This window comes from Vicugna pacos, chromosome 18 (genome assembly GCF_048564905.1).
Source record: "Vicugna pacos chromosome 18, VicPac4, whole genome shotgun sequence".
Lineage (NCBI taxonomy): Eukaryota > Metazoa > Chordata > Mammalia > Artiodactyla > Camelidae > Vicugna > Vicugna pacos.
The window spans coordinates 8,676,771-8,702,770 of NC_133004.1; the positions used below are offsets into that span (position 1 = coordinate 8,676,771).

Below are 26,000 nucleotides of genomic sequence, written 5' to 3' on the forward strand. Positions count from 1 at the left end.
GGATTGCATTAAATCTGTAAATTGCCTTGGGCCGTGTGACCATTTTTAACAATATTGATTCTTCCAATCCAGGAGCATGGAATATCTTTCCATTTTTTAAATTCTTCTTTAATTTCCTTCATCAGTGGTTTATAGTTTTCTGTGTATAATTCTTTCACCTCCTTGGTTAGATTTATTCCCAGATATTTTATTACTTTGGGTGCTATTTTAAAGGGGAGTGTTTCTTTACTTTCTTTTTCAGTTGACTTATCGTTAGTGTAAAGAAATGCAACTGATTTTTGAACGTTAATTGTGTAACCTGCTACCTTGCTGAATTCTTCAATCAGCTCTAGAAACTTTTGTGTGGACCTTTTAGGGTTTTCTATATATAGTAACATGTCATCAGCATATAATGACACTTTTAACTCTTCTTTTCCAATTTGGATCCCTTTTATTTCTTTCTCTTGCCTGACTGCTGTGGCTAGGACTTCCAGGACTATTTTGAATAGGAGTGGTGATAGTGGGCATCCTTGTCTTGTCCAGATTTTAGTGGGAAGCTTTTGAGATTTTCACCGTTGAGTACTATGCTGGCTGTAGGTTTGTCATATATAGCTTTTATTATGTTGAGATATGTTCCCTCTATACCCACTTTGGCGAGAGTTTTTATCATAAATGGATGTTGAATTTTATCAAATGCTTTTTCTGCATCGATTGAGATGATCATGTGGTTTTTGTCCTTTCTCTTGTTGATGTGATGTATTACATTGATTGATTTGTGTATGTTGAACCAGCCTTGTGTCCCTGCGATGAACCTCACTTGGTCATGATGTATAATCTTTTTTATGTGTAGTTGAAGTCTATTTGCTAAAATTTTGGTGAGGATTTTGGCGTTTATGTTCGTCAGTGATATTGGCCTATAATTCTCTTTTTTTTTGTAGTGTCTTTGCCTGGTTTTGGTATCAGGGTGATGGTGGCTTCATAGAATGAGTTTGGGAGAATTCCCTCCTTTTCAATCATCTGGAAGAGTTTGAGAAGGGCTGGTGTGAGTTCTTCTTTTATGTTTGGTAGAATTCCCTGGTGAAGCCATCCGGTCCTGGACTTTTATTTGTAGGGAGGTTTTTAATTGCTATTTCTATTTCCTTTCTAGTGATCAGATTGTTCAAGTGTTCAGTTTCTTCTTGATTCAGTTTTGGTGGACAGTATGTTTCCAGAAATTTGTCCATCTCCTCTAGGTTATCCAGTTTGGTTCCATATACTTTTTCATAATATTTTCATATGATATTCTATATTTCTATTTTGTTTGTTGTAATTTCTCCATTTTCCTTTCTTATTTTGCTAATTTGTGCTCTCTCTTTTTTCTTCTTTGTGAGTTTAGCCAGAGGTTTGTGGACTTTATTTACTTTTCCAAAAAAACAGCTTTTGATTCTGTTGATTTTTCCTATGGTCTTGTTAATCTCTATTGTATTTAATTCCTCTCTGATCTTTATTATTTCCTTCCTTCTGCTGCTTTTTGGGGCTTTTCGTTCTTTTTCTAATTCATTCAGGTGTTGGGTTAACTTGTTTATTTGAGATTGTTCTTTTTTGAGGAAGGCCTGTATTGCTATAAGCTTCCCTCTTAGCACTGCCTTTGCTGTCCCATAGGTTTTGAGTGGTTGTGCTTTCATTATCATTTTTCTCAAGGTATTTTTTAATTTCAGCTTTGATTTCCTCATTGATCCATTGTTTTTTCAATAACATATTGTTTAATGTCCATGCTATTCTTTTTTTCTCTTTTGTTTCTCTGTTGTTGATTTCCAGTTTCATGGCATTGTGGTCAGTAAAGATGCTTGAGATAATTTCTAACTTCTTAATATTGTTGAGGTTTCTTTTGTGCCCAAGTACATGATTGATCCTGGAAAATGTTCCATGTGCACTTGAAAAGAATGTATATTCTATTTTTGGGGGGTGTAAAACTCTGAAAATATCCACCAAATCTAGTTTTTCTATTGTAGTATTTAATTTCTCTGTTGCCTTGTTTATTTTCTGTCTGGAAGATCTGTCTAGTGATGTTAATGCAGTGTTAAAATCTCCAACTATGATTGTATCCCCATCAATATCCCCCTTTATCTCTGTTAGTAATTCTTGTATGTACTTAGGTGCTCCTATATTGGGTGCATATATATTAACGAGTGTAATGTCTTCATCTTGTATCACTCCTTTAATCATTATAAAATGTCCCTCTTTATCTTTATTTATGGCCTTTGTTTTAAAGTCTATTTTGTCTGAAATCAGTACGGCAACACCTGCTTTTTTGGCTTTTCCATTTGCATGGAATATCCTTTTCCATCCTTTCACTCTCAATCTATATGTGTCCTCCCTAAAGTGGGTCTCTTGTATGCAGCATATTGAAGGTTCTTGCTTTATTATCCACTCTGCCACTCTATGTCTTTTGACTGGAGCATTTAGTCCATTAACATTTACAGTAATTAATGATAGATGTGTGTTTATTGCCATTTTGAACTTATCTTTGCAGTTGAATTGATATATCCTCTTTGTTCCTTTCTTCTTCCTTTTGTGGTTTGGTAATTTTCCTTTCTATTATCATGGATTTTATTTAATTTTTGTGACTCCCTTGTAAATTTTTGACTTGTGATTACCCTTTTTTGTAAATCTATTAACCTATACCCATTTTTATTAAACTGATAATAACATGATCTCAAACCCATCCTTCTGTTAAAAAAATTTAAAAAAGAAGGAAAAAAAGATTCTATATTTCCCTGCCTCCCTCTCCCACTCTCAGTGATTTGTATGTCTTCTTTTATAATTTCGTGTTTTCTTTATTTGTAATTCATGGGTTATCACCTTTCCAGCTGTACGTTTCTCATTTCTGTAGCATCCTGCTGCTTTTCAATTTAGAATAGCTATTTCAATATTTCTTTTAGCATGGGTTTAGTGTTGCTAAACTCCTGCAGCTTTTTTTTTTTTTGTCTGTGAAACTCTTTATTTCTCCTTCTATCCTAAAGGGTGGCCTTGCTGGATAAAGTATCATAGGCTGCATCTTTTTTTTCATTCAGGGCTTTGAATATATCTTGCCACTCCCTTCTGGCCTGTAGTGTTTGTGTAGAGAAATCAGCTGAGAGCCTTATGGGGGTTCCCTTGTAATTCACTCTTTGCTTTGCTCTTGCTGCCTTTATAATCATTTCTTTATCCTTGACTCTGGCCATCTTGATTATGATATGTCTTGGTGTGGGTCTATTTGGGTTCTTCCTGTTTGGGACCCTCTGAGCTTCCTGTACTTGTATATCTGATTCCTTCTTTAAGTTTGGGAAGTTTTCAGTAATGATTTCTTCAAAAACCTTTTCAATCCCCTTTGATCCTTCTTCCCCTTCTGGGACCCCTATTATGCGAAGATTGGGATGCTTTATATTATCCCATAGGTCCCTTATGCTATTATCATTATTTTTTATTTGCTTATCTTGTAGTTCTTCTGAATGGGTGCTTTCTGTTGCCCTGTCTTCTAGATCACTAATTCGTTCCTCTGCATTAACTAGTCAGCTTTGCACAGCTGTTAGATCATTCCTCATCTCTGTCAATGTGTTTTCCCATTTTGCTTGGCTCTTCTTTATAGCTTCAATTTCATTTTTGACATATTTTATTTCTCTAAGCACTATCTCTTTTAATTCCTTCAGCAATTTGACCACTCCTTTTTTGAAATTTTGATCTAGTTGGCTATTGAAGTCTATTTAATTGAGCTTTCTTTCAGGGGATTCCTCTTGTTCTTTTAATTGGGAAAGGTTTCTCTGCTTCTTCATCTTGCTCATACCTCTCTGGCATTGTGGTTTATGGAGCATCAATTCTCTATTTTGGATCTTAAGAATTTTATCTATCTAATGCCTATTTAGGAATAGAACTTAGAAAAAAAAGAAAAAAAAAGAAAAAAGAAAATAAAGAGAAAAAAGAGAAAAAAATAAGAGAGAGAGAGAAAGATTTTTAAAAGAAGGGAGAAAGAGGGCTTGAAAACATTGTATAATGAATAATAGAAGAGCGGGTTGAAGTAGAGTATTAATCGGGTGGAGACGTCCTTTTAAAACCTTTAAAAAATAAAAAAGGGGGGTGGGGAGATGAATATATGTGTTTGAAGCCTGTGTCTAATCAATAACAGGACATCAAAATCCAAGAGAAATAGAAATGAATTAAGAAGTAAAAATTAAGAGAGTAATTCAAAATAGAACAGGTAAAAACAGATTAAAAACAAAACAAAACAAAAACCAAAACCAAAAACCAAAAACCATAAAACAAAACAAAACAAACAAAAAAAAAGGGTTGTTGTCGTTGTTCTCCTGGAGTCTGTGTGCTTTTAATGTGAAGTCCTTCTGTCTTCGTCCTGTTTTGGAAGCTCAGCTTGTTTTCATAGGCCCTCCGTTGGCGCCCTCTTCTGTGCTGCTCCCAGCACTTGTCGGCAAGCAGATCGCGCCTCCTCTTAACACGGGGTCAGATGCAGCTCTCTTTTGCTGCGGGCGGGCGGGTCACTGCCCCTCCGGATGCCGCAGTCAGATGTTGCAGACTGGACAGGCATGATGGCGGGTCGTGCCCCCTCCCAGCACCTCGGTCAGGGGTTGTGTTCCTGCCCGACAGGCGGGGGGCCGCTCTCCCCCTGCCTGCGCCGCCGGTAGCTCCGCTGCTCTGTGCGGCTGCGTGCTCTGCGCCGGCGCTCCGCCCTGGCCGGCGCTCCGAACATCGGACTTCTCTTGCAGTGTTAGAAACCAGTGAGCCGGGATTTTATAAAAGAGCTAGAAGAGGCCTCTGGAGCACCTTAAAGCTGAAAAGTGTACTGAGTTCCCTAAGTATTATCCCCACCGCTGTGTGTCAATGGGTGGTAGGAGATTTGGTACATATACGAAGGGGTGTAGTGTTTTGACTTGGGTTTGCGTGCACGCGCTGCCACTGAGCTAAGTGATCCTGAGTCAGTTCGTTCGGAGTTTTTCTCTCGTCTGTGAGATGGGGACACTCATTTCTGCTTTGTAGAATTGTGAGAATAAGAAATTATGTAAAGTGTTTAGCACAGTGTGTATGTCAAGAGGGCTCATAAACTTAACTGCTGTTTGGTGTGAAGCCATCATTTGAGAGTCTTTGGCAATTACTGAGAAACAGGAAAATAAGGAAAGCTGGTTTTATGATGAAAGATATTTGAGGAAGTTCCATAGTTCCTAAACACATAATTTAGCATCAGCAGAGTCAGGACCGTTACACAGTCGCCCTGAACCAATGTTAAGCCACAGAATTTTTTGTTACTTCATATATGTTGGGGCTTAAGGGGACCCAATACTTATACACATGTTGTGTCCAGCAGCCAACTGAGAGATGACAAAGAAGAACAGGCAGGCGATAAATGTCTCCTTTATTACTGATGAAGCCACGTTCTCCATGAAATTCAGGGCTGTGGGAGAGTGAGTGTCATGACACTATGTCCCAGAATTAGAGACTCACGCAGTCCCAGGTAACTCTGGGCCACAGCGAGCATTCCCTTGAGAGGATCTGGCCCATAATGCACAGGAGTGTCTTGCCATGGAGCTGAGCATCCCAGCTGCTTCCTAATGGTGGCCAACACTGGAGGGAAAGGAAAGGTTTCATATGCCCTGCTTGTCTCCCCGGACTCACACCTCAATCTGTTAGTGTGAGGAGGGATAGCCGTGGGCCAGTGGTCAGGGGTGTGAAGGGAGAAGCAGTCTCCCATGGACCAGAGGAGTGGGGAGGAGGGATCCCCTCCCTCAGTTTAAACAGGTGGTGGCTTGAAAGAGAAGGGTGCTCCTCAAGAGTTTATAAGAGGGGAAATAAGGATTTCCTTTGGGACTCAGACTAGCCATGAAACACAGAAGATGATTAGATGGGAGACTTGTAAATCACTTTCTTATTAAATTGACATTTGTTGGGCACCAAAAATATGCTACATTCTTTTCTGAGAGTTTTACAGAAATGAATCCTTCAATCTTCACAACAAGTGAGTAAGAAAGATTTGATTGTTATCCCAGGTTTAAGTGTGGAAATTGAGGCACACAGAGGGTAAGTAATTTGGCCAAGGTAACAGAGCTAGTAAGTGGCAGAGCTGGGGTTTAAACCCTGGCTATCTGGTTTCCAGGCTCCCAGGGATGAGCTTTGGGAGTTTAGAGGTATCTGCACCCCTGGATCTCTGTACCTCTGCATCAGTTAGACCAGAAAGGACAGGGAAAGGGGAGTTATACAGGGGCTCACAGTCGTGTCTCAGCCACTGCCCATGAAGTGCGCCCCGTGATTGGCGTTAATTGTTTTCCAGGCAGTAGATCTGTTCTTATAACAGAAATTTAGTCCATTGAGTTAATCTAGAAACTCTTCCTGCTCTGCTTCTGTCCAAGCTTGCCATGTGACTGCCTGCCCGAGATTGGGCCATGGAGGAGAATCTGTACTCATGGTTGAACTCTGATATTTCAATCTCTTTTGTAGTTTCACATCTCCTGTTACATTAATAAACTGAATTTCTGGTTTTCTTGCATCAGTGTGTCATAAGTTTGGTTAATGTGAAACCAGTCCATGGGAGCCCAGGGGTGCTGACGGTATAATTTCTGAGCATGTGGCATTTCTACCCGTGCAGATATGGCTGGATGATGTCCACCTTCCTCACTGATTTCTCCCAGCAGCAGGGTCCTCTCCCACCCCCGGATGTGAGGATGGGATCTCTCTGAGTAGGTCAGTCAGAGGCCGAGTCCACCAATCAGATGAAGTACCTGGAAGTGGGTTTAATAGAAGAAAAGGGCTTCCAGGTAGTCCGATGGGCTGTTCAAGTCCGTATGGTGAAAAGCTGTCCACTGTCTGTGGTTGAGCTGCTTCTTTGCTGTTTAAAACTCTGTATTACATGAAGGGATTTTAAAATGCAGAAAGGTGTGATTTCAGGTGGTACATCCGCACCGGTGACTAGTGCTGGATGACCGCCTTTGTGAGGAATAGACGGAGTCTTACAAACTTCATAAAACAGCTTTAAAAGCTCTGCATATGGGGTGCACTTCGTATGGGATCCAGTTCATGACTGGTCGCGCTGAGAGGGCACGTAACTGATGATGGCAGAAAGGACACGGAGGCATCAAAAAGGTCTCAGTCATGTTCCGTGTTTAGAGGATGGAGCACAGTGTAATATATTTGAGCTGGTTTTTCACTGAACACTTTAGAGTATTTTCTAGGACTCCCCAATCCCCCAAGGTTCCATGCAGCTGGGTGTCCCCTCATTGCAGCTCTGTCAGCGCTTTCCCTGGGCTGATGCGGTGTCACGGGGATCAGGACGGTAAGCGTCCCCGGCTCCTCCGAGCTCCGTCTCCTCATCCGCAGAGCCGGGTTTCTCATCCGTGTTTACTTAGTAGGGTTGCTGAGAATCACACGTGATGGTTGTCAGGTGTGATTTGTGGTTGTCTCTGTGATTGGCGTATAGTCAATATTTGATAGAAACACTTGTTTTTTATTATAATTGTGGCTCCTAGATTGCAGTGGTTTTTAGTCTGCATTTTTTTTATATGAATTTATTCTTATTTTTAAATAAACACTTGTATTTATTTATTTTCATTAAGGTACTGGGGATTGAAGCCAGGAACATGTGCATGCTCAACAGGTGCTCTACAACGGAGTAATACCCACCCTCCTTGTCTGCACTTTAAAATAAATATTTCAATACACAAAATATTTCTTAAACACTATCATGGGTCCTATTTTCTGCATAGACAATTGAATACATATGCCATCTCAATACGAATAAATGTCGTAGGGACATACCTTTCTAAATCTTTTAACGTGTTTTAAAACGGTCATAGCTAGTGAAAAACACGAGTCTTGGATCCACTACTTCTTAGGGTCTGCTTTGCCATCATGGGGAATTACATTCTACAGAGAAGGCTAATTGGATCTCATTGATATTTGGATGATTTTGCAATGTTCAAGGCTTTCAAAAGCTGACCGTTTTGTATTTTAAACTAACTACAAAGTTATCTTCTAGAAGTTGTAAGTCCTTAGCTTGTGAAGTGCCCAGTAATTCAGTTTGTATATGTCTGTGTCTCTGTGAACGTGTATGTGTGTGATTTCAGGAATGTAGCAATAAGTTCCATATAGCCTTCTGAAACCTTTCTCCTCCAGTTCAAGGTGTAAGTATATATTTACACAAATAAATTGATACTCTTTTGTGATTTGGCATATTGGTGGGAATAAGAGGTTCTCATAATTGTTTCAGAAGGGTTGGGGAGCATGAGCTTAGAAAATGAGAGGAGATAGAGGCAGGGAGGTTCTTTAAACTTTGTGCAAGATGAGAAACAGTAGCTTTTCTTTTTTCTTCTAAAGCAAACTGGCACTGAATTGTAAAATACTAATACTCAGAATTGCTTTTCTGATCAGAGACAAGTTCCTCAGATTTTTCAAGGCAACATGAATGATGAAATGTGTTTTAGCAGTTATCTTTAAAAGTAGCTTTATTTTTCAAGTAAAAGGCTATAGCCTGTTCTTTTTTTCCAGCTGTACAAGAATTTCTCATTGATCCAGGTACGTGATCAATGTGTTTAGTTTCTCTGGGTTATTTTTTTTTTAAGTGCTTGATTCATTCTGGTGTGAATGAATGTTTAAAATTTCTGGATTTTGATCTTTAAAACTTGCTGATTTATCAGAACTGCTAAAAACCTGATGTTTGTTCCTTGTTTGGTGGGGCAACCTATTGATTTATGTTGTCTGTTATAGAGGGAAATTCTTCCTCTAGCCTGTAGATAATTAAGTGAATGGTTTGCAGTGTGCCTTAAAAATTATTTGAATGCATTGAGCATGTTTGTCCAGTGAATTTTGGATTGAGTCATAATAATGACTTTGCTTTGATTCTGTGGCTTTTGTCCTCTCCACAAGAATTCGAATTCTCTGTTGAATTTTGTATTCGTGTTCTTAACAGGGGAAGGAATTTTGCATATTTTACAGAGGTGGGTTTTCCTATCCCCTCTGAATTCCTTCTGTAATTGATACAGCGAAAATCTGTTATTGCAGTGCTTAATTATTTCATAAAAAATGTTTTGGCTTAATCAGAAACAATGACAAAGAATGATAAGAAAAAATATGAAAACCTTCCTTCCTTTGAAGAATAGAAATGAGGTGTTCAGGCTCACGCGTGCTTTGTACCTGACACACTTACTCTCATGTCATTGTGTATCATGATTCGGAGATGGAGTTGCTTCAGGTTTATAGATTTTTGTTGTAACATTTGTGTTGAATTCATTCTCTAGGCATGATGATTCCTGTTGCCTTTGTGGAAAGTGTAGATGAAGGGAAACAAATGTTTTGTTTTGTTTTCAGGAGGCCTGAGATGTTGATGAGAAAAGAGTAGAGGGTGGGCTGAGGAAAATAGTGACAGACCCTCACCTCCAGGCTGAAATTGATGAGCAAAGAAATCAATTAAGTGTATCGGTATTTGACTAATAGAAGTCAGACAGCCCAGACTGTCTAGTTATGCCCAAAGGAAAGTACTGAATTCACCTGCAGAATTAGGTGCTTTTCCATGTAGAAGCAGCTTAGAGCAATCAGAAAAATCAGTCTTATGATGAGATATAAAAAGAATACAATATCTTTTATTTCTGAAACTTTTCTATGGAAAGTTGTGTAGAGCTAAAATTAATTTTCAAGCACCAGGAGTTAAGAGTTTAGGTGGTTCTGTGGGATCGTTATTCAGGGATGTGTCTAGACCCTGCTGGAGTGGCTGAAGCTGGCAGGAAAAGACCCAGAGCCAGGATTTGTCATCCTAGGATGTCCTCCATAATGGTTCCATGTGGGAGCCCATGATTGGGTTAACAAATTGTAACACATCCCAGCCGACTGTCAACTTTAAGAAGAAAAAATGTGCTTAGTAACTCCTTTAAAGCAAGCACCTGTGCATCCTCACTTCTGTCTCCTTGCCATAAAAAGGAGAGACAATGCCTTGCTTACATATTTGAGGGTATAGATAGCACTCTGCTTATTGCACAGCAATGACCCAGGCCCTCAGCTATAAACGCCGGGCCTGTGTGGTGTTAGATAGTCTATTATCCCCCAAACAGGGACCAGGCTGGTCTGGTGGTCTGCTTTGTAATAAACATGTCTAAAAAATGTATCTTGTTCCCCTCACCCCATGACTTCCCTAAAGGTAAACTAAGCCTTAGTACTCATGGTGGAGTCTACAATCTCTGTCTCATCCCTTCTTTCCCCAAGTTCCTGCCTACTATCTCACAACTATTAATGACTTTTTCCTTTGATTATACACAATAAATATGGGAGCATTTGAGAGACTCGTGGAGTTGGCTCCCTAATCCCTCTCGCTATCTTTCCTTTTTCCACAGTCTTGAGTAATTCATTCCTTGTCGGTAAGACTTCCGCCAGCCAGAACCCACAGTTCCAGGTGAGAAGGATGCAGGCTTTATCCCTCCTACCCGAGGGAGAGAGAGTAGATAATTGAGATATGCTCCCCTGTGGTCCCTTCCTGCCCCAGGGCCACTCCAGTTCACCTGCAGCCTTTTGGCCTCTGCTCAGAGGGCCTCTGTCCCAGGATTGACTGCAGCCTTTTATTCCCTTGTCAACATTCCCTGTGCCTTTCAGAGGTTGGTGTCTTCTCTGCAATTCAACCCTGGCAGATATGATGGTGGTCAGCATGCTTGTGGACAGTTACTTGGGGAATCCCAGGAGCCATGCTGATTCTCCTGAGTCATTCGGGGTTACAGAACTGTCAAGCACTGCAGGAAAGCCATTCACATGAGTTCAACACAGCATTACATCACTTTCATTTTATTTTTGAATTTTCAGTGGAGAAATTATTTGTAGCACACTGTTCCAGATTTTAGGCCGCCTGCTTTCCTCACCACCATTTCCTTGTTGGCTCTGGTGCTTGTTTTAAGAACCAGGTTTCTTCTCTGGTCATTTGTAGCAGCTGGGCTTGCCGAATCCTTGAATTGCATTTGAAGCAGAATGCTTCTTCGTGATGTCAAACTGATTTTCCTTGTCATGACTGAATATTTCGTGTACACTCAGTAACAATTTCAAGTGAAATGCTCTTGTCCAATTTCGGTTAACTAATATTTGCTGATCTCCTGTTTTCATGCTGAGGGCAGTTTCTTCTTCCTGTAATAAATGTTAGCAATTTGCATTTACTATGGAAGGTACTAGCCCAAGGTGCTTTTGTTCTTAATAGTTTTAATACAAATCACCCATTAAAATGTACAGCGGATTTTACTCTATGCCCAGAAATGTGCATCCCAGTCAATCTTAGAACATTTTCATCCCCCCAACAGGAAACCCAGTACGCATAAGCAGACATTATCAACTTCCCCATTCTCCCCAAGCCCCAGGGAGCCACTCTTCTGTCTCTGTGGATTCGCGTGTGCTGAACATTTCATGCAAATCAAGTCACTTCATGTAAGTGGAACCATCTATTTTGACTGACTTCTTTCACACTGAGTAACGTTTTCAATATTTGTCCACGTTGTGGCCCTGGGTCAGTACTCTATGCTTCGCTATTGCTGAATAATATTCCACTGTATGGCTGGGCCCCTCTGTTTTCCCATTCATCACGTGATAGACATTTGGGTTGTTTCTGTTTTTTGGCTCTGAAAAGTAATGGAGAAAAGTAATGGTGAAAATTTCTGTAGGAGTTTTTATGTGAACATTTGTTTTCAGTTCTCTTACTTCTGTGCCCAGGAAGCAGAATTGCTGGATCATTCAGAAACCAAATATTCAATTCTCTGAGGACATGCCAGGATGTTTTCCAAAGAGGCCACGCTGTGTTACGTTCTCACGAGCAAGGGCTGCGAGCTCCGCTTCCTCTGTGTCCTCATTAATGCTTGTTAATCTTTTTTTGATTATAATCTATTGTAGTGAGTGTGAAGCAGTTTCTCCTAGTTGTTTTGACTTGATTTCCTTTAGAGCTAATGTTATTCAACATCGTTTCATTGTGCTTATTGGCCATTTGTATATTTTCCTTGAAAATATATTTTCAGATCCTTTATTCATTTTTTAATTGAGTTGTCTTTTTATTGTTGAGCTGTGGAATTTTATTTTTGATACACAAATTCCTTATCAGATAAATGATTTGAAAAAATTTTCTCCTGAGTGTTGTTTTTTCACTTTCTGGATGGTGTCTTTTGAAGCAAAGTTTTAAATTTTAATGAACTCCAATTTATCTCTGTTTTCATTTTTCCTTGTGCTTTTGGGGTAATATTAAATATCTGATGTATTTTATTTAAACTTGTATATTTAAAATAACTTAATTCTTAGACCGTTCTAGGAGATGGGTACTGTTGTTGTCCCCAGTCTATGCATCGGAGACTGAGATGCAGAGAATTTCACTGACATATCAGTGTCAAAGCTACCCAGTGCTGTGGGAATTCAGACCCTCATATTTTCCCCTAGCATCTGAGCTCTTCACCACCATGCTCCACTCTTTCCAGGAATCGTTAAAGAAAAAGTCTTTACTTTTTTGATTTCTTGTTAGATTTTTTTCTCATTGGGGACCTCATCTCCTCATTTTACTTTTGGATATCGGTGTAGATTTATTTTAGGTCTCATATATGGAGAAGCATTGCTATCAGTTAACTTCTTTATTACTCACTCTCCAGTGATGATTGTTACTAGTTGACCTAATCAAGTCATGCTTAAGTCTTTCCTGCTCATGACACTAACAGCAGAGTCATGACTTATAGAATGCTCAAAGAAGAAAGTACTTGACTGATTTTATTTTGCTACCTAATCAAATCAATCAAATAAAAACCCCAGTGTTGACACAGACTATAAGCCCTCCAGAATAGGGTCACTGTCTTCCTTGTGTTTCATTTGTTGGGTCACAGTGTCTGGATAGTGCCTTGCTGTCCAGCAGTTTTGTGAGGATACGGTGCTCGTGAATCATTTTAAGGACAGACTTTTGACAATAGACTGCTGTTTATTTCATGAGGGAAAAGGTAGTATAGAATTACTTCTCAGATCTGTTTTAAAATTAAGCTTTGAATTTTGAGAATAGTTCAAGAAACCATAAAAAGATGTTTTTCACTAATTTTAGATCTATCTTAGACACATTATGTTTACATAGCAGAGTAACTTATCAAGTAGATTTGACAAGAGGAGTGTAATATTGATTATTTGTTTTAATTGAAATATTCTACCTGGGATAAAGTAATCAGTGCCTATAAATGAACAAATATGTTTGTATTTCTATGCAACATGGGAGCAGACTTCATATGTTTCTATATAATATATATGACTGTGTGTTTTAATCTTTCTGTCAGTGTTTTAATAGTTTTTCATCAATTTTGTAACTTTAGAATTCTTCTATGAAAATCACCCCCGATTCTAGTGCAGTTTGTAATGTGTATCCTGTCTTATGCATGGGATTCCACTGTCCCCTCAGTGAGGAATTTCCTCTCCTATTGTGTTAGTAGCAGGAACTGTGATTTCTAGGCCTTTGCTCTCCATGTGTTTGCAGTTGGCTGTCAGTCACGATTTTCCCTTTCCTGAGTTTTCATTGTTATATTAGGATTTCTGAAAATAACTATTAATATGTTGCATTGGTCTCCCTAGAAACTTGACGTCTTAGTGCTTTTCAGTTTTCAATTTATGAAAAATGCAAATGCACTCTTGTTTTTAAGTTGTCCTTTTTCACTAGATATTTGTTTATCTCTTTATTGATAAAATAATTTTTTCCCAATGAATGAATCGGTGTGCATGTTTTAAAGGATAACTTATTTTTTATTTTTCTTATTGTAACAGTAATATTCATTGTAGAGAATTTAGTAAATAAGGATAAACACAGTAATAACTTCACAATGGCCTCTAATCTCACCTGGAGGTACAGTTGTAAGGTTTGAAATTGAGAATTACAAGTCCTCTCAAATTGTTCTTTTTCAAGTACGTTTTGTTTACTGAGATCCTCGAATTTCCAAATGAATTGTAGCAGCAGATAGTTTCTGCAGAGGAGCCCGCTGGGATTGTGATCGAGACCACGTTGAATATACGAATCGCTCTGGGGAGCACTGCCATTCCAAGAGCACTGTCTTTTGATAGAGGAATGTGTGTGGAGTGTCTGTCCTTGTATTTAGGTCTTCTTAACTTTTTTTTTCAACAATGCTTTGAGTTTACAGAGTACTATTTTACTTTTTTTATCTTTGCCTTTATACTGAGGACAAGTGTGCAAGTTACCGGGATCAGAAATGTATTTGAGCCCCGCAACTTGCTGCCACCATGGATGCTGCGCTCTTGTTTCGCCCGCTGTACAATCTTGCACAGAATAAGACCTCAGTAACTCTCTCTTGAATGAATGATTATATGATTGTTGGATAATGCTTGAGAGTCATTGTGATGATTTTTTCCCCCAGCCTTTCCTCAGTTCTTAACTATGCCCTTTCCCTTCCTAAACTCCAGCCTGGGTTTCAGCCTGCCTGTGGCATTGATTTTCCCTGTTTGTGGACTCTTCCTTTCACTAGTTCACGATAAAGTTACATGTGGGCTGTGGAAACTTGCTAGATGTCAAGAAAGAGCAAATCCATTGTATGCTAATATTTTTAGAGTGTGTTATTGTTTTATCGATTGAAATTAAATGAGGCTGCCCCCTGAGCCCTCCCGTGAGCTCTTTTCGCCTTCCTACAGCTGATACTGCTCTAATTGCTGCATGTGCCCTTTCCCCAGCTTTGGTTTTGGAATTGAATAAGTCACCATCACTGGAGCCCTCTCTTTAAAAGATAAAGAGAACATTTGCTCCTTCTCCCTGTTTGGGGACTTCGATGAGATGAGATCCCAGATAAAGAATGGAGCCCCACCTCATTCTGACCTCCACTCTTTCCGTTCATTTCTTCACGGGAAAAGAGTACTATTCAACAGTATAAAGATTAATTGTGAGCTAATGAGATAGACAGGACAACCGATCATTTATTAAATACCCTTTCATGATAGAAACAAATGTATTATACACACAAACAGCACACAAAGCACGGTAGTACCATGGTTACATTCGTGGGACCGAGTTCGATTCCTGCTCTGGAGTGACAAGTCCTGTGTGATGGAGAACTGGTAGGTTGGCTTAGCCTCTCCAGAACTGATTTTCTGTCCTGCAGAGACGGGGCTTGCTAGGCGTCCCCCCCCGTAGAGGTGCTGTGGGGTGTAAATGACGCGCGTGGGCAGCCCGAGCACAGCTGCTCGTTCCTCGTAAGTGCAGGGTAGCATAGCTTTTGCAGTGACGGCTTTATGACCGCCCCATGTAGACTGTCAGTGCTCCGAAGGGATGCCTTGTGGTTTGGAGATGGGATTCTCACTTCTGTAAATACCCAAGTATAGTGTTATTGGGCCTTGCTGATTTGAGTCTATTCTTTAGAAAGTACATATTGTAGATATATTTTTCAAGCATGCGTACTTTTTTTCTTTTACTATTTAAAGTTCTACCCTCTCATCTCTTGGTGTTACTTTTCATGGAATCCAGGAAACAGTCCTAAGCTACCTGCCTCTTCACACTTTTCCGTGGTGGTTTCCTTCCCTGATTAGAAGAGGGTTTTGCATAGGAAATTTTATTTTTTCCCCTTTTCTTGGAGTCTCTCTCTCTGTCTGCCCATCTCTCACCTCTCAATCTGTCCATTTCTCAACCCACTGATTCTTCTGACATGTTCCAAAACGCATTTCAGGCAGCTTACAGAAGAACAGATACTAAATAAACAGGTGAGAAAATGGAGCCAAGTTCAGACAGTGAGGCTAGGAGGCGAGCCTGTGTGAGGGTTGCAGGCGTGAGACACACGCCTCTGCCCTGTGACTTATAAGATCGACAGCAGCAGTGTGCTTCAAGCTCCCAGCAGACACAGGGAAGCAGGGTTTGTGGGAGATGCTTACTGGCTGTGAAATAAATAAGTGGCTTAGGAGAAGCTCAGCCTTTCCAGCTACTAAGGCTCAGGAGAATATTTTGAGTGTCTTCCAAAATCAGAGTATGGCATCTTTTCTTTTTTCAGAGTTCTATGTATAGTTGGTTACATTCTATACCTGGAAATTTCTCCAAAACTCCTTCCCACGTGAGTCCCATGGCTCGGGAATTGGGTGGTTCTGCTCATTGACGGGTGTTGGCCAGAAACAGAAAATGAGAGCCTCAAAGGAGCCTGGGATTTGTCAGTTATGTTTTGTCAGTGCTGTAGGGTTCAAGAAATGCTTTCACCATTTCTCTCCATCTGAGGCAGCAGCGTGATGTCTTACCAGCGTCAGGAGCTCAGGGCCACAAGATGGTGGGGGTTGACTGCACTGCCGTCAAGACAGCTGAGCTAGTCACTGCAGGTGTGGTTCTTTTACATACTGCATTTCATGTTCTTTACTAGAATGTTTCAACAGGGAGTTAATTAACTGAGTTAATTAACATTTAATAAATATGATGCTTTGTTGAAAAGACAGTTATAGGCAGAATATAAGCTGTGAAGTCTTTAAAAACGGTTTCATTACTGAAATTTCATTTGGGTAGATACACAGTTTATCTTATATATGCCTCTCTTTTAAAGTAACAAAGAAACAAGACAGAAAAGGCAGAGGATGATTTCTGTTCTTCCTCTCGGCTTGCAGGTGCCCTCACCCCCAGTAGCATCAATCCAGACACCAGCACTGACACTGGCCGTGCTCAGAACTGCCTCAGGCCTGAAGACACTGCTGACAAATAGAAGGGGATCACGCCCTGTTACAGCAGGTGCTCTCAATTTGTGGGTCCTTATGTAACTGCATGGTGTTAATCAGGATCGCCCGTCCTACATTGTGTGATGCTGCTGCCTTGTCTCCTAGTTACTTGTTTCTCTAAGTATTCTTGTATTATTCTCCAATGCGTAGTACTACACACCTAAAAATGCTTTTTTTCAGATGAAAAAGAATGTGCATTTAAAATAATAAGTCTGAAAAAGTGGGCAAAAGAGGCTATCCTTGTCCCGCTATTCAAAGATAATAATTAACACGTTAACATATATTTTCGTAAGTGTGTATCACCTCTGTCATAAAAAACCAGAGAGCACTCTGTGACTGTTTGCTGTGTGGACACCTCCATTTTCCATTCAGCTTTTTATATGTTTTTCTACAATATTCTATCTCCTCTGGCATGATTTTTGATGACCAGTATAGCATTCTGTCTTGTGGAGGCATCGTCCATTTTACTTCGGACTTAAATAAACTTTTAAATTCCAAGTATACTTAACTGAAATACTGAAAAGAGAACTGTGGTGGTACAGGAAGACCCTACCTCCCTTCCCCTTATTTCTGAAGATTAAAAGCTGTTGAAAATTTGGTATATATATTTCATGACCTTTATGCTTATGACATACATATATACACACATATGAGAATTCCATGTATACGTGTGTGTATATAAGCTTTATTTAAAAATGAGACCATACTATATGTTTTTCTGCAGCTCGCTTTGATCACTCAGGTGTATATCATAGACGTCCTCCCACTCCAGACTCACCCGGTCCTTTCAGATAGAGTGGAGGGGTCTCCTGATTTGCGGGTGTGGTCTCTTTCCCACGCACACCTTTGGTGAGAGAATGCTGTGGACAAGGCCCTGGACCACGGCGAAACGCCGGCTCCCTCATTGCTCGCAGCTCGTCGTGATTTACCGCATCATTGTCTTGATGGTGGACAGTTAAGTTTTCTCCATTTTCCACTGTCAGAAAGGATATTTGACTGGCATCCTTCTTGTACAGACATTCCTGTGATCTTTTATGAGTAGTCCTTTAGTTAAGGCTTCTGGAAATTTAGTCCCTGGATGTGACATTTACATTCATCACAGACTCCTTTCAAGTGACTCTAGAAATTCCTTCCATAGGGGAATGAAAAGATGCACAATTACTTATGTAACGAATTCTCTATTGCTGGATATGATTTCACTTCAGTTTTTCTTCCCACCATTGTAAACAGTGCTGTGTAAATGCCCTGATGGGTACATCTTTTTGGACTAAATTTGTTTTTTCCTAAAGGAAACGATTTGTAGAAGTGGTGTTGAGTCAGTGTGTACGTACGTTTTTCAGAGTTTACATATCCATTGACATGTCGTCCTCTGAAAATGTCGCTCATGGTTTCTTCTCCCACAGATGGACACTAGCTAGAATATCTTTTAAAATAATATTTGCCAATATGATGAGCAAAAGTGCTTTTTCATTGTTTTAGTATGCATTTGATGACCAGTGAGGTATTGAGCATTTTTCACTCATTAGCCATTTGACTTTTTTAAAATGAATGATTCCTTTTATCCTTTGCACACATTTAAGTGGGGGAGCTTCTTGTTGCTTTGTGAAGCTCTTTGTATGCTATGAACATTAACTTCTTGTCTTCAACAACATGTATCACAGAGCTTTTTCTTGTCATTTCTTGCCTTTCATTTTGTTTAGGAGGATTTTTATTTTGGTAGTGTCTCAAAATATTCTTATGATAATAAATGTATTCCTTATGGGTTCTATCTTTGACATTATTCTTAAAAATAATTTCTTATACTGGAATAAATCTCCTCTGTAGGTTTTTTTTTAATCTCTAAGATGGAGATGATAATAGTGCTTGTTAATGTAAGGGTAAGTTGAGTTAATAAGAGCAAAGTGTTGTATTTGCTGTTATTAGTACTTTTTAATATTTACATCACTGTCTGTAATTTATCTTGTGGTCCTTATGAGAGGAATAGTATTTATTCTTTCCAGGTGATTCTCAGATTGTCTCAGGACAATTATTGAAGTCATACTTTTCTCTTTGATTTGAAATCCCACCTTTACAAAATACTTATGTACACTAGAGTCTCTTTTTGACCTCATGGTTCCCTTCTGTCAATCTGTCTTTCTTACTCCAGCACCATAACTTACATATTGTAAAAATTTATTTAATAATTGGCAGTCTGAATTTTTTTTGATTCTTTTCTTCCATCCCAAATTTTCTTGTCTAGTATTATGATTTTATTATTCCTGAAGAATTCCAAAATATTTTGTTCAAGTTAAAAAAAATCAGATTGGAGTTGTCATGGGATTTTTTAGTAAGTTTTGAATTATTCTGATGAGAACTTACATCTTTACAAAACTGCTTTCCTCCATGCAATTTGTTTATGTTTCTACATTCTCACCTCTTACTTTACCCCTCAGTACAGTCCTGAAGTTTCTCCATTTAGAACATGGGCATTATTTTTTAACTTATTCCAGATTATTGTTTCTGTTTTTGTCAATTTTGTAAGTGAAAATTTTTTGCTATTATATTTTTAAACGCTTAAAACTGAAATTTAGAAAGGAAGATTCGGTTTGTAAATACTCACTTTGTAATTTGTCATTTAAAATTGTAAGTATTAAGTAGTTGTTCCAGAATCCTTTCTTTTTTGTTTTTAAAAATTTGTGTCAAAGATTCTCAAAATGGTCATAGCTAAGTAGTATAGGTGGGGAGACAGATGGAGAGAGGTAATGTGGCTCATGTACAAACTGTGAGCAGTATCATGGCTGCCTTTAGGCTGGAGAAACCACAGAAGAGCCCAGGTTAGACAAGGAATGGCTTTTTATGCACTTGAAAGCCAGCTTTCCTGCCTGTATGGTGAAGCCTGGTGGGCGTGGCAGGTAGATGATCAAGGTCTGATCAAGGTCATTTGCTGCACAGAGCGCTGTGTCTGTGAGAAATGGTGACCATTGCCATGGGAAATGCTTGGTGCCAGGAACAATGCAGGGGAGCTGGGGAGCCTGTGTTAAGGATTTTCCAGTCCTGGGAGTGGGAAGATCAGACTCTGCATTCAGATCTGTGTTTGAATTAATCCTCTTTAATTTACTGGACCTCTGACTTTTGTCAAGTTATGCAACCTGTTTGAACTCCTGCTTTGTTGTCTCTCAAAACAGGAGAATTGCAGCCTGCGGCTAGAGTGTTTGATCAGGGTAAATGATTTGTGTCTATAAGATGCCACATACAGTCACAAGCTCAGTGAGCAATGAGCTGTCCCCTCTTCTCCTGCAACTCAATGCTCGATAAGTCATCAGCGGAAAGCGAGTCCCTAAATTGTATGTGGTGCAAGGAAGAACAAAACTAACGTCTTGCCTTTCCCTGGCAGTATTCTTACTTCTTTGCTTCATGTACCTCTTTTCTCCTTCACTCTCCCCTTTCACCTCCTCCACCAAGAGCCTGAGACTCTCTCAGAACACTAGATTCAAATTACTTAAATGTTGGCTCATTCCCATGAAATGACAGTGACTTAAAAAAAACTGTACACATCCCAGAATTCATTGTATTTGATTTACACACACACACGTGCACACACACACACATCAGGCTACCTCCCATTTGCTGAGGGAGAAGCACCACTTTTACTGAGTTTTCATTTACTGAGCATGAGAGCAGTCTCTTAAGCAGAATTTCACCTGGCTTCGTACATGGTTTTTTAAATTGGATTTCTGCTTTTTGTCCATAAAAATATTCTCCTATTAGAAGACAGGAAGTGGAGACATAGATATTCTGCTGAGATATTGGTGTTATCATATTTGAGTTTTAATGGACATAAGACAGCATAGAGTCATAAATTTTTATGGATGAGAATCCATGATGATGTACCTTGAACAAGAACCTGGGTCTCCTGCCATCGTGTCCATGCGGGTGAAGAGGCAACTGGGTGGGGGATGGCAGGGAACCTTCTTGCTTGAGTTCCAGGTTCTTGTTAGTTTTCATTGCTCAGCTGCCTTTAGTTTATGTCCATGAGGCCTCTCATGGGAAGGTCACTATGTCCTGAGAGACTGAGTTACTAAACAGCAGAAAGCTCTGGACCCACTCATATTTTCCAGAGTTTTTCTGCTGACCTGCTGACACTTTATATAAATGAGATCTAACAAACTACTGGATATAAAATCCTTATTGTTATCATTTGCCCTCAAGTTCAATAGGAATGGGGTGCTGTCTCAGGCTGTCTAAGGCTAGATCTGAACAAAGATAGGGTGATAGGCTGTGCTGCTGGACCCTCCCCAGTCAAATGGGATTTCCATCCACCTTAGTTTTTAGAATCAGGCAGATGAGTTCAAATCTTGTCTTTATCAGTTATTAGCTTTGTGACCTTGGGGAAATAACTACTTTTTTGGTTCCAATTTTCTTTATCTGTAAATAAGTTCAGTATTTATTTTAGGGTTTTTGTTTTAGAATTGAACGAGCTAATTCCCTAATTTATTCCTAAAATACTGATCACATGGTTCTATGCTGGTGCCTTAGTAGTTGATTACTAAGGGACACAACAGTGAGAATGGGGGTGGGGCCCCTGGATCATACAGCTTATATTCCAGGATATGCTTGTAAAAGACAGGATTGCAGTGGATTTTTAGTAAATGTCCATTCCTTTCCTAATCCCCATTGATTGTGTATATATCTTTATACTAATATATGAACAAATTTTTTGCAATTTAAATCTCTTTGTAGTATTTAAAGAATGTAGCTATAACAAAAATACGTGAAATAAAATGACATGACTTTTATTTTCCTTTCAATAAGCAAAACAAAATAAAATAGAAAAGAAAAGAAAAAGTATTGAAGGAGTAGAAATAATTTTATTTCCGTGGAATCAACTCCCTATGTTAGGTTTTTCCATTGTGTTGTTCAACAGCATATAAAATTGACAGGTTGTGACTTCAGTGTTGATAGCTAGGTGAGTATAGTTTCTTTTTGTGGTTGTCTTTGATGAATTATTTGCACTAGATCATAAATGATGTGCATGTTACATATTGGAAACAAGGAAACATTGGAGACATACTACCTCCAATGCGGTCATTTTGTTACCGAGTCCAAACTCGTTCTGCTAGCCGCATGATAGGCCAATAAACCGGGAGATGAGGTGTTGGAGCAAGGAATAGTGACTTCACTTGCAATGCTGGCAGACCCAGAAGACGGCAGACTGATGTCCTGGAGAACTATCTTCCCCAAGTAAGAATTCAGTCTCCTTTTATACTAAAAAGGGGCGGGGTTGTGGTTGGTTGTTGCATACTTCTTGCTTTATGAATTGTTTGTCCTTTGAATCCGCTGTTCTTGCAGCTGTCCATGTGGATCAAATCATGGTACCCCTGTAAAACCTCTAAAAAAACAAAGGCTATTCTCTAGTATGCAACTTGCCATCTCTACAGAAGTGCAGATGAGCTAACATTTTTAAAGATCAGGGCCAGGAGAATAGGCTTTCCTGTAGATTTCAGGCTAAAGGCAACTTTCTTTTTCAAATGGTGCAGAGCTACCAAGTCTGAGCCTAGGAAACAGGGCACAGGTTTAAACCCAAAGGAACAGATCTAACATAGGGTAAAAACAGTTATATTTTATTACAATTCCCTTTCCAGCTTCATAGATAATTTTAGTAAGAAACATGAGCAATTTTGTATTTTTGCTTCTTAATAACCGATAAGTGGACCAACTATATTTTGTGAGCAGGGATGCTGTGCAGGCATTGGGGTGACAGCAAACTCTTGTTGGGGGTGGCCGACCCTGCAACATCTCTGATGCCCTGTGAGTGTTGGTGAGGGTCCCCGTAGCCAGGGGCTCTCTTCAGGAACCAGCATATGGGCATTGACCTCTGGAGACCTCTTTTTCGGCTGCAGGAATTTTTTTTCAGATATTGAGATTGAAAAATCACTCCAGCTGGGAATAATTAGGGAAAAAAAGAAAAGGAAAAGGGTTTGGAGTAGAGTAGAAGAGTAGGACATAAGATCATGGAGCCTGAGTGCTTGGCAGCGGGGCCTCGGGAGAGAGGGGAGCAGAGGTGGGGAGGGGCCTGGCTCCGGAATCAGCTCCTGTAATTGTCCCCGCGCCCAAGCCACATAGCTTTAAATTGGCCTGGGCCACCTCTCTGGGCTGGATATCACCCTGGACAGAACCGTGGTATCTGTAAAGTAAAATGACTTCACAACTATTGCACAGAGCTGCAGGTGTAAGAGAGCCTAAGCCTGTCTCAGAGTGCAGTGGACAAGCAGAAAGGAATGGCAAAATTTCCACTGACAGTTGAAATTTTGTTAAATAGCCTGCTACAGTTGTTTGCATCACTTGAATGAATGCAGGCATATTTCTGTGGGCATTTATAGGTTCACTCAACCCCACCAGCCCCTCTTGCCCCCATCGGAGAAAGGCTTTCTCAAGCACAGTGCCCCTCCTTGGGTGGAAAACGCTGCTGGTCCTTGCCTGGGGCCGGGCTGCTGCAGGGCACTGAATCCCCGAGGCACGGACTGTGAGACACGACAGGAACATCTCTGCCCTTGACTGGGTGCCTCCGTTTCCCCTGCAGTGTAAAAATGCCGGTGACTGAGTTAGAAGCATGCTTCCAAGCTGTCCATGTCCTTGGCATCCAGAAGCGGAGCCTGGAAGCTTCAGAATTTATCCAGAATGCGGTCTACATTCACCTTCAGCAGGTGAGTGTATGTCTTTACACAAGTGGAGGAATTATTGCAGTTTTCCTGGAACTTTCTCACTACAAGTCCATTTGATTTTTCTGTGCTAGGATTCAGTATGGCCTGCTAAAAACTCTGGAGTGAGATCTTGAAACCCTGATGAAGAGCATAATTTATTTCATTTCTCTATATGATACTCTTTTACTTTTAAAATTCAGAATTTTTGGTTGTTTCAGGAATATTTTGGGGGGGCTGGAGAATCATCTTTGCGACCTGTTGCTTTGTGACTCTCACCTGTCTTCTGTCACTTGTGAGGCGGTTCCATTTGTGACCCTGTCCGGGTTGTTCATGTTATAAAACATAAAGCCTGTAAAAGTACAGTCCCTTTTCCTCCGAAGACATTCCACAAATACTCCTTTAAACTGGGTGTGGTTTTAAGAAGACAGAATTTTTAGAACATGTCCTTGCAGGTTGCTAGTGCAAAATCCCAAAATCAATAGTCTAGCTCAACATCTAAAATCTTTCTAATTTACCTTGGACTTGTATGGATAAGTGAAGCAGTTTGCTAAGAACTCAGACCAGGTTTAGAATACAGGCTGGTGTAGCTCAGCAGGTCCTCCCAAGCTGATGCTCTGCCAGAGGGCGGGGCCGGGGGAGAGGGCGGGTCCTGCCCTCCCTGAGGTGACAATTTCATGGCAAAGACTTTCACCTGGTGAAGAACTTGGAGTTTCTTCTAAGAAGAGTGGGTCTGAAAAGAGTCCAAAAAGCACGGGAGTGGCACAGTCCCATTTGTCTCAAGTAGGGGAGAGCGGCTGTGGGGCCACTTAGGAGACTCGTGAGTCCAGGTGGGCAGTGTTGGTGGCTTCCACTTGAGCGGTGGGACGGTCAGTGTTTAAAAGCGAACATATTGAAGGCATGTTTAGATGGTAAAAAGGAAAGGATGAAGGCTGTCTGTGAATGCAGGATGGAGTAAGGCCCAGGTTTCTGGGTGGATTAATGAGTTAAATGATGGTCCATCTGTGCTCTGAGGAGGGAAAGCTGCAGAGGGAGTTCTGTGGAAAACTGATGAGTTCAGCTGTGGGTAAAGTGAAAGGTTGTTAGATGTGTGGTCTGGGAGCTCAGGTGAGAGCCAGTAGTGAATAGGGGGAGGTGAGAGGGACTTTCAAATAATTCTGTCTTGTGAACATACAAATAAGTATGAGTAATGACACAATTAACACCTCTATATTCTGGATTTAAAGCCCAGTAACATTTTGCTATACTGACTGCAGAGGTTCTTAATATTTTTTAATAGAAATAAGTAGAAACAAAATAGTGGAGTTAGTGAGCATCTTAGAGTAGATATGTGTCCTTGTATGTATTTTTATACCTCATCTGTTTATAACCATAATCTACAAAAAGTTATCTTGCTTAGCATAAGAGTTAAACACAGGGACGTGACACACACTGTTGGGGGTTGAAGCTGATCTTCTCGGGCAAATTATGGACCCTCTCTTTGCCTTAGTTGCATCGTCTGTGACTGCCCCAGGGCCCTTCATCACAGCTGATTTCCTAGAGTAGATGTTGGGAGGGAGGCTGCTGAAGGGATTAAGAGGTGGCAACTGCTAGGGATATTGAAGAGAGAGACAAAAACAGATTAAAGCCGATAAACTGAGTACAAATACCATCGAAATAGAAGGAATCCCGCAGTGTTTTGAGCCGCTTATCATAAGAGAAAGAAAATCACGTGGATCCAAAGCTCTTGAGCATATGAGTATTGTGGGTGGGAGGGTGTCTTTATAAAAGTGTTGAGAAAAGGCCTCTTTGTTTTCCTTGGCATTACCAGTAAGGATGGGGAGCAGAAGCGAAACCCTCTGCTTCACAGTTGAAGGTGCTGTTTTGTGCGAAACTGACCAAAGTTTGGAAACCAGTCATCAGCGATGCTGGCAAATGAAGAGGCTTCTGGATTGGGTGGGGCACTTGCTGTGACTTCCAGGTGACCTGCTGGCTGGGGGCTGTGAGGCGGGCAGTAGTTTTGCAGGGTGGCCCGGGCATAATCCCTGGCTCTGATGCTGCTGGTCTGATTAACAGATCTGGGCGCACACTGTCCTAATGGGGCAGCTCGGGATGTGGCCTGGGACACCTGCCATGCTGAGAGCGAGAAGAGGGCTCCCCTGAGGGGGTGTCCCTGCGGAGATTGGAAACCTACACCTGCAGGGGAGGAAGAGCCTCTGAGCAGCGGGCCGGATGCACAGGCAAGACCAGCCTGAGCAATGAGGTTTCCGGGAGCCGGAAGTCATACAGTGGCCCAAACGGCCTTGTTCCTGAGAGACTGGAGGGAATAGATGCTGAAAAGGCAGGCTAGGGTCAGACCCTGTGGTGGGTTATGAGTGACAGGAGAGGATTGTTCAGGCAGGCATGAGAGAACCCTGTGGGCGTCCCAGCTGGGGTGTCACGCCGAAGGGAAGAACAGAGATATAGACTTTGCCACTTATTAGCTGTGTGACTTTGAGCAATATCACCCCACATCTCTCTCTATATATATTCATTTGTAAAGTGACACAGTGACAAGGTCGTGTCATCAGAAGTATTAGCTTAGCTCTGATCCTCTTTGTCCAGTCCTGTCAGTGCTTCCCTGCAAGGTACTGCAACGGCTGCCCTTACCCTGAGACGGGAGGGCATAGAGGGACAATGTAATTCCCGAGGGCAGGA

General features: G+C 40.6%; 1 protein-coding gene across 2 annotated transcripts in view; it reads left to right on the forward strand.

The window, feature by feature from the left end:
• LOC140687012 (trafficking protein particle complex subunit 9-like) overlaps window positions 1-26,000 on the forward strand; it is a 233,014-nt gene that overhangs the window by 22,566 nt on the left and 184,448 nt on the right. The window contains exons 1-3 of one of the 2 annotated variants that reach the window (XR_012061009.1): window positions 16,037-16,260; window positions 16,540-16,660; window positions 17,372-17,644. Coding sequence is in view for 1 of the 2 variants with exons in the window: in XM_072942156.1 (XP_072798257.1) it covers window positions 21,758-21,867; window positions 23,207-23,330 (234 nt within the window). In the remaining variant the exon portion in view is untranslated. Of the gene's footprint in view, window positions 1-16,036; window positions 16,261-16,539; window positions 16,661-17,371; window positions 17,645-21,757; window positions 21,868-23,206; window positions 23,331-26,000 lie in introns of those variants that run through there. The other variant, XM_072942156.1, reaches the window with a different exon arrangement.